Below are 9,167 nucleotides of genomic sequence, written 5' to 3' on the forward strand. Positions count from 1 at the left end.
CCCCTGCTCTCTGTCCCAGCTCCTTCTGCCATGGCTGTTCCACCTGCCCCAGCTCCCAGTGCTTTAAAAAAAATCCCCACTCACCAGGTGCTGCCCAGCAGAGGGGCAATCTCCACTGCCCCACACTGCATGGGGGGCTCTCCCATGAGCCCCGTGACCCCTGTCTGCTCCCCCAGCACCCCCCCCAGCTGCCCCACCCGCCCCAACTCCAGTCCTTTAAGAAAAAAAAACCCCGAACTCACCAGCTCCTGCAGCAGCCTCGGGGCTTTGGTGGGCTCATGCAGAGCCCCCCACGTGGTGCGGGCCAGTGGGAATTTCCCCCTACCAGGCAGGAACCAGTGAATCTGGGTTTTTTGGGGGGGGTTTTCCTCAAAGCCCCGGAGCTGGGGTGGATGGGGAGCCATGGGGAGCGGGGCTGGGACAGCAGGGAGGGTCGGGGGGCTCATGCAGAGCCCCCCATGCAGCATGGGGCAGTGGGGGGGGCAGCAGGGATCACCTCCCCCCCCCACCAGGCAGCACCTGATGAATAGGGGCTTTTTCTTTCAAAGTGCCAGGAGCTGGGGCAGGCAGGACAGCAGCTGGCGGGGCTGGGACAGCAAACAGGGGAGGGGCCTGTGTGATTTGGAGATTCGGCAGCAGCTGAATCTCCAAATCAGATTCAACCAAATCAATTCGGGACAGTGATTCGAATCACCGAATCAAATCCCTGTCCCCTGAACTGGCCGAATCCAAAGCGAATACTAGCCGCTTCGCACAGGCCTACTTGCTAGCAATGTTCTCATTATGAAAACATGACAATCACTTTCAAAGTATTGCAGAGTTCAGGTTTAGTTCAGATGAGAATCCAAAGTATATGAAGACTATAAGGCTGCAAAACTTAGCTTGGACTTTTGAAAGAACAAGATTTGTGTATGATATTTGCAGCTCTTCTCCTTCTGGTCTGGCTTGAAATGCCATGAAAATAAACTTTGTATGACATTTCAATACACCTGGGTTTAAAATCCTGGAGAATCTTAGCAAAGGTTCAGAACAGCTCTAAAGAAGGTTGGTTTTCTTCCACTGCAGGTGGACACTGCCAGAAATCAGGGCTAAATGCTTTTTTGAAGTTCAGGTATGGTCAAGGTCCAAGGTGTTGATTCGACCCCATTCTAATATTAAACTATATCAAATGTTCTGTAGTTTTTCTAATACAGTATTCTTCTGGGAAAACTGAAAAAAATGACTGTGTCTACTTAATCCAATCAACTAAGTGGGATCTCTCACAGCAAGGAAAGCTATAAAGTGTAGTTTACTGACCTGTGGAATACAACAAAGTTTTGATGAACTGAAAAGCTGGAAAACTGGAAAGGAACTGAGAGAATATCTGTTCACCAGGGCACTCCAAGGGAAGACAAGGGCTAATGGTCACAAACTGCTGGAAGACCATTTTAGACTGGGCATAAGGAAAAACTTTACCGACCAAGTCTCCAGAGTCTGGAATACACTCCCCACAGAAGTGGTGCAAGCACCTACTCTGGGTATCTTTAAGAGATGCTTGGATGCTTATCTTGCTGGGGTGATGAAACCCCAGCTGACTTCCTGCTACTTGGGCAGGGAGCTGGACCCGATGATTTCACAAGGTGCCTTCCAGCCCTAATGTCTATGAAATCTATTAAATCTACAGCATTGCCTTCCCTTACAACCGAATTTGGCTGTAATGCAGGGCAACTCACATATACAGTCAACCTCTATTTATAGGAAGTATCTGTATAGGTGGAATGGAAATGAATTCATGTCTACAAGGCTAATAACTATACCGCTAAGTCAAATGATAGAAGGACTAAATAGCAGCAGTAATTATGCTTGGTGACCCTGGTTTACACTTTTCCAAAGCACATACATTCCTAGTCATGTTAGAAGATACTGGGTGGTGATCATTGTACTGCTGTCCCAGGCTGGAGAGAGTGGCATGCTTGCTTTGTTGGGGTCAGTAATTTCCACCCAAGTGGCTGATCCACAGAGAACGGGAGCCATAAGGAGTCAGGGGGTGCACCAGCACACTCAGAGGGTGCACGTGCACCCGCGTCACCACTGGATGTGGCTTTGCAAAGCCTTGGCTAGGATGATGTAGTTAACTGGTCCTGTTTTCAGCAGAGGGTTGGACTAGATGTGACCTCCTGAGGTCCCTTCCAACCCTCATTTTCTATGATTCTATGAACTATTTTGTCTGGAGAAGAGAAAACTGAGAGGGAATTTGATAGCAGCCTTCAGCTCCCTGCAAGGTAGTTCCAAAGAGGATGGAGCTAGACGGTTCTCAGTGGTAGCAGATGACAGAAAAAGGAAAAATGGTCTCAAGTTGCAGCAAAGGAAGTTTGGGTTAGATATCCAGAAAAAACTTTCTCACTAGAAGGTTAATAAAGCACTGGAACGGGTTACCTAGAGAGGTGGTGCAATCTCCATCCTTGGAGGTTTCTAAGGCCTAGCTTGACAAAGCCCTGGCTGGGATGATCTAGTTAGGGATGGTCCCTCTTTGAGCAGGGAGTTGGACTAGATGTGACCTCCTGAGGTCCCTTCCAGCCCTCCTTTTCTATGATTTATGAAAGCAGACGCTGTCATGCTGTATGGGTTCACCCCTAAAAGTCAGCTGCCACATTGCAAACTCAATTTGCTGTGAACAGATTTTATTCTTACAGCACCTGAAAAAACACACATAAAACAGGTATTTGAGGTAACCGGTGGAAGGAAAATGGAAGGAACACAAAGGGCGCATCTACATGTCGCCCTATGACAACATTGCTCCTGCACCGTGTACACGGTGCACAATTAGTTTTAGCCACTACATCGCCACAGGGGCTCACTAAAACAGGGGAGCACGCCACTACGGCAAAGTAGCTGCTGCTCGTGTAGACTCATGCAGTCGCTACATCACGGTAGTGCTTCGTATGGCGACTTAGCGTGTTGCTAGTGACCTAGGGTGATGTGTAGACGCACCCAAAGAGTATCTGAAGTGCTCTTGATCAGTACAGCAGAAAGGAACCGACAGTGTTATGAGATCTTTCATGCCTCTTTGGTCTTGAGAAATCTTTGAATTAAACTCAAGTTCTCTGAATTGACACCAGCTATTTAGTGCACTCCGAGTACAGCTGCATGGAAATGGAGTGTGAAATTTTGTTGGCCAGTTTAGCTTCTGTTTATAAACTGTCTACCAAAACGACACTTTTTCCTACATTCATCTTTAAAAATTGGCTAGTGATACAAGGTCTGTAAAATCTTTTTGACCAGACTAATTGAGAGATCTTTGATAGCTAAGACAACACTGGCCAGATTTCCAAAGGAACTGAAGTAGCCCAAGATGCAGCTGTGTGCTTTACTAAATACTGCTACCTACTGAACAAGGTTAGGCACTTACCTCGCACTGAAAATTAGGAGGTAATTCTAACTCCCTTAAATACTCCTATTGACTTTACTGGGCATTTATCTGCATCTTTAGCTGCCTAAATGCCTGTTGTAAGTCTCATCCCCAAGTCTGATGATACTTTGCCTGGGAGTTTCTTGAACTGAAAATGTTCTTCTATATTTTGTTCTTACCTGTGGAACATGATGCTTATTTGCACTAAGTCTGCTTTATTTCTTCCTGGCCACATAAGAAAGCCTCAGCATGGACATTACATCTGCATTCATTTTGCAGTAACTTTACTGAGAGCCAGAGGTCTAAAGCAACCTGAGTGCATTTGAGAATCAAGCCTTTGAAATGCTAATTTTGCAGTGTTTCACAGATGAGCTGACAAGGTCCAAATGATGCCTTGCATTTGCAGAAGGAAACAGTCTAGGCTGTGCATATATGAAAGACATTGGAGAATCAAATACCATCAATATGAGGACTAATTACTGAATGAGAGATGAATGAATAGTGATTCCTCATCAGTGATGTCCAGGTCCCTTTTCAAGGCCTTACCCTTCAAAACTCCCAGTCGCTCCTTTAGAGGCTGAGAAGTCTCCATCCACATTCAGATCAATGGGTATCATCTAGCACCTCACAGGATTGACACATGAGCTTTGTGCTTTGTGACAAGAAAGCTGCTTTATTGCTTGGCAGGCTCAGTAGGTAATGATGTTATTTCCTAATATTGTACAAATAATTCCTCCCACCATCGCTTCCAGGTGCAGAACTGTTTATTTGTTTGAATAACTAAGGTAAAATATAATCACTCCAATTATTTTCCTTTAGCATTCCCAGTCAAGGGCAGGAGGAGAAGAGGACTATTTTATCTCGTATATGTTTAACTTCCATTGATCCAAATAGAAATAAGGGGCCAATTCTGAGGTGGGAGTTTCAGGACCTTACTATGGGAGCATCAAAGGAAGAATGCAGTAAAGATCTGCAGTGCCGCAGCAGTAAAACATCTGAATATCTTCCAATGATTGCAATACATCAACATGCCACAACCTGGCTACTGCAAGTACCTGGAACTGGAGGGGTTTAATATGTCAATAGCCCTTTGGAGGCCTTACCATGACTAAGAAAATAAAATGGTGCAAAAAGACCACCCTGAAGATGCATAAATCTCACCTGGATACAGGTATTTTTACAACTTAACTAAGGTGCAAAATCCTTTTAAATGAACCTGGAAGGACTGAGTTCACATTTTGTTTGTTTTTAAATTTTTTTTTAAAGAGGAAACTCTGGCAGATTTCTTTTTTTTTTCTCAAATGAGGTGCAGTACAACTCTTTTGATCACGTTTTGCTTCAACATGGAGTTTGCTGGAATCCAGAATACAAAGTGGGACTTAGGGCGGTGCTGCCAAGCAGGGCAAAAGCTGAGCTGCCAAGCAGGGCAAAAGCTGAAGGGATGTTTCCACTAAATCTGCAAGCTGAACTCACCAAAACTCCAACATCGTTGAGGTCAGGCCAGGAAATGCTGTCCATTACAGGAGGCTACGCCCTCCACTGGTATTGCTCACCCTCACTCCATTGACAGTGAAGTGAATGATGCTACACAGAGGAGGACATGACCCAGCGTGTTGTCAACTCCCTGTTTTCTATTTTTTCAATAGCCTGGGATGCTCAGTACCCCACAGGATTGGGACTGGAACTAAACAGAGGCACAAAACAATTGAAAAGCCTTCACACATCCCTACTGAATACCCCTGTTGAAGGACATTCCAAGATATGTAACTTTCTGTGCAAAGCTTTCCCTTCCCCAGGCCCTCAGCTTGAACTGCACTGAATCAACAAGTTCAGCCTAAAAAAAAATAAATAAATAAAAAGAGATCATAAAATGGCTCTAAAATTAGAGCCCTTTAAAAGCATCCATGCCAAAAATCACTACAATATTTTATGGTACTCATTGGGACTTCCCCCCCACCCTCTGTTTTCATTGAGCTTCAAAACCAGAAGGGTTGGAGCTGTAAAATAAAAAGTTACAGTGGAAAAATAAGGCCACTAAGCAGCAAGGAAACATTGCTGCAATCATTCCAAGTGGCCAGATGACTATCATGTCTGCAATGCCCATTGAACTCAATTGTAAGATTGCCAGCGACTTCACTGGACTTTGGATCAGACCCACCACCACCCACTGAAGTTAACTTCAGTTCTCCACGCATCTCGAGCTGCTTTACAAAGCTAAGCTGTCGACCTCTGTGCTCACCGTACTGCAGCTCCTACCCTGAATTCCTCTTAAGAAAAGTAACCTCCCACCAGCAGCGCCACCAGGTTGCCAGAGCTGAAAAATCACATGTAAAGATTCCTCCGTGACCCTTCCTGCTAGAGCTCTCAATCCCTTCTTTAGACCTCCTCCCCATTCTCACTGAGGGAGATGGTGTGTATTTTAATGGTGGGCACTTTACGGTTCTCCCGGACAGTATTCCCTGATGTGCCAGTACAGCAGCATGCCCTTAGGAACCCTTTGCTCTTTACTTTGGCAACTGTGCAGCTTGACTGGTCCTTAGAAATTGCACTTTTTGCAGACATGCTTTGCATGGTGGAGAACATCTTCCACTCGCAGACCCCATCGGATTTGGAAATCTTATAGAAGGTTTCCCCGGAGCCGACAGGGATACGGACCACGTCCTTGCCACTTTCGATGGCCGGGCTACTTGGATGATTGAGGTTAAAGCCAAAGGATTGCTTCTTGGTAGACTGCTTCCTCGAGGGGCACTGAACTCTTAGGACGTTCTGGAATGCTTTTTTAAACTCTTGACTTGAGCACGGGTAGATGATGGGATTGATGCAGCTGTTTAAATATCCAAGCCAAAATGTTATTTTAAAAACTGTGTCCGGGGGCTTGATGGCAGGAAAGAAAGAACCTGGAATGGAAAAGATGTGGAGCATTAAGGCAAAGCCAGTGAGACACTGTAGATAATCAACTGGAAAAAAATAAATAAAGCACAGGAAAATAAAATTCAAGGCTGTTTGGTTGCTCTGACAACAAATAACTCACAAAACTTCTGCTCTCCTGGTGAAAGAGAGCATCTTAGTGTGCATGGTGTTGAACAGTCATATGCATGGTACCTAACTGTTCCCAAGGGCAGGTTCTACATCTCTGCGCAATTAGAAAGGCAGCCATAATTTCATATGTTGGTTCTGCAGAGTCCTAAGGCAAGCAGCTGCAAGTGTTGACATGAAGTGACTTAGGGGAAATTACTTTCTCCCTAGAGAGGTAGCACCAGATTCCTCAGCTAAATAACAGGAATACTCGGGAGATAACGGAGTGGGATTTGATATGCAAAGGGAATCACCACGTCAGGGATCAGATCAAATACAAAAGGAGAATCAGTCAGCGGTTCACTTCCTGGCTGATGTTCCTGAAGGAACTGGATACTTCTGAACATCCTTAAGATATTGTTGTATCATGGGACTAATCCATTAAGTTCCCCTTTACTTCGGTGAGCAATGGATCAAGCCCCATGAACTGTAACTACATAAACGTGATGATACAATTTGGTTGCCTGTAACAGGAGGGCACTGTACTTGATGGCCCAGGAGATCCCTTCCAGTCCTAAGTCCCCATGAAATCTATAAGCAGTTTCTAAAGGTCTTTAGTTGGCCTGCATAGAGAGTGCCTAGAAACTTAACAGAAGCTGCTAGCGAACTGTAAAGATGTTTCCCACTTAAGTAGCTTAAGGAGAAAAAAGCAAAGTCCTGCATTGCACCTCTATCAGCAGATATCAAAGCACTTTGCAAAGACAAACAGTATTATGCTCTCTATTTGACAGATACGGAAACCAAGGTACTGAGGGAGAAATGACTTGCCAGAGGTTACCCTCCAGATCAGTGGCAGAACTAGAAATTAAAACCAAGTCTCTATTTTCTAGGCAACACTATCTTTCTTTGTTGAACTATAGCCAGCAACAGGGAACACACTGGTTGAGAAATGACACTTCGACTCTGCTTTCACTTCCAAAGAAAACCCAGTTGGGAGTTGAGAGGGTGGTCAGGGATACAGTTATAACAACAGTGGGATCCAGCTGTATCTGATGGGAGAAAATGTGCAGATGTGTATATGGCAGGCACACTGACCTGACAGCTCACTCCTTAATTAATAACTGAATAAAAATGCAATTGTTCCCATGAAAATGATCTATTCATTATTTACTTAAAAAATCCTTCCATTAAAGAAAGCAGCCAGCAATTCAGGATATGATGTCTCCTGGGATCTATGAAGCCCACAGACCACAGCAGCAATTTGTATGTGGCCAACAACAGGGCACAGAACTGCAGAAACTAGATCAAATCAGGGGCTTATCTAGTACAAGCGTTTTATTTCTGACAGCAATCAGCACCAGCAGGATCATGAGAAACTGAAAGAATGGCAGCAGGAAAAAGCTATAATAGCCCAAGAAGGGCTTTCTCCCTGACAGCCATTAATACAAACTCTCTTTATGCTGTATTTCTTTAGACCATAAGCAGAACTAACTGCATATCAGATATTCACAACTGTCCTCACCACCACTGGTTACAGGTACAAAGTTAAACGTAGTTGGTTTATTACATCCCTCCTGGGTTGCAGTAGACTTCCTCTTCTCCGAGCCAAACTTCTGCATTCAGGTGGGCCCCTTTATTTTTGGTACACAATATCAAAGAAGGGAAGGTTAAATTTTTAGAAAAATCACTCATATAACCAGGGATCCTGTGGTTTTGTTCACTGCAGGAAAACACAGATTTTCTCATTTTAAGGAGAAAACCACAGGTTTTTTTCCTTTCATGGAGAAAAGCAGGGAACAACAGGTTTCCCTTTGTAAGCTAGCAGAGTTCCAGCCTGCAAGGGGCTGGGGGGAATGGGAGGAGGGCAATCAGGCACGGGGTGTCACATGCACGCGCATGTGCATATGCATGTGCATACAGGCACGTAGCAGCCAGGCAGCATGGACAGCAGCTCCTGGAGCTCCCTGTAGGTTAGTCTGGGGTGGGACAGATTGAGGCCCCCATAGCGAGGGAGGGAGGAAGTTGGACAGGGCTGGAGGCACTACCCAGCTGGGGCAGTGTGTGGGGCCAGGGATTTGGGGCCCAGGGCCAAGGTGGGAATGCAGGACCATAGGGCCCGAGCAGGGAGCAGGATGGAGCTGCAGGCAGCTCTTCTGGGGGTTGGCACTACGCACACTCCTGGGGAGAAGGGGGGACACGTGCTCCCCAGATTTCTGGGGGCGGATGCAGATGACGCACTACAGGCTCAAGTCTCCCCTCCCTACTCCCCCCTCCGGGGCCCAGGTGTAAAGTGAGAGGCACCGGCAGGACCGGGGGGCTGTGCATTGGGAGTGAGGGGCAATGGCGTGGGCAGGGCACTGGCATATCAGGGCTGCTCAGTCCACATAGTAGTGGGGGGTAGGGGGGGAACAGCCACAGCTGGACCCACATCCTGGTAAACAAAGGGGGCAGGGGGAGCTCTGGTTTTCCATGATAAAAAACCCCAAATCAAATTCCAAAATGTAATGGTACTTAGAATTTATTTTATTACAGTGATTGAGGTACTAGTATGCTTCCAAACTGCTTTAAATTTGTAAATATATCAATAACACATTGTGTTCAACTGATACCTATATAGATAGTGGTGTTTCATTTTAAACGTGGAAAACACGGATTTTTGGTTTTTTAATTAGAGAATCGGGGGGGGGGGGGGGGGGGGTTTTTAAAAAGAAAAAACCACGACCCCTGGCAAAAAAACATTTTTTTTTTTTTTTTCCTCGGAACA

At 45.5% G+C, this 9,167-nt stretch overlaps 1 protein-coding gene across 1 annotated transcript in view; it reads right to left on the bottom strand.

The window, feature by feature from the left end:
* Positions 1-4,799: 4,799 nt before the first annotated feature.
* ADRA1A (adrenoceptor alpha 1A) overlaps positions 4,800-9,167 on the bottom strand; it is a 30,817-nt gene continuing 26,449 nt past the window's right edge. The window contains exon 2 of the mRNA XM_019503969.1: positions 4,800-6,285. Coding sequence (XP_019359514.1) covers positions 5,765-6,285 — 521 coding nt within the window. The 3' untranslated portion in view covers positions 4,800-5,764. The remainder of the gene's footprint in view (positions 6,286-9,167) is intronic.

This window comes from Gavialis gangeticus, unplaced genomic scaffold (genome assembly GCF_001723915.1).
Source record: "Gavialis gangeticus isolate Ggan-Ray unplaced genomic scaffold, GavGan_comp1, whole genome shotgun sequence".
NCBI classification, from domain to species: domain Eukaryota; kingdom Metazoa; phylum Chordata; order Crocodylia; family Gavialidae; genus Gavialis; species Gavialis gangeticus.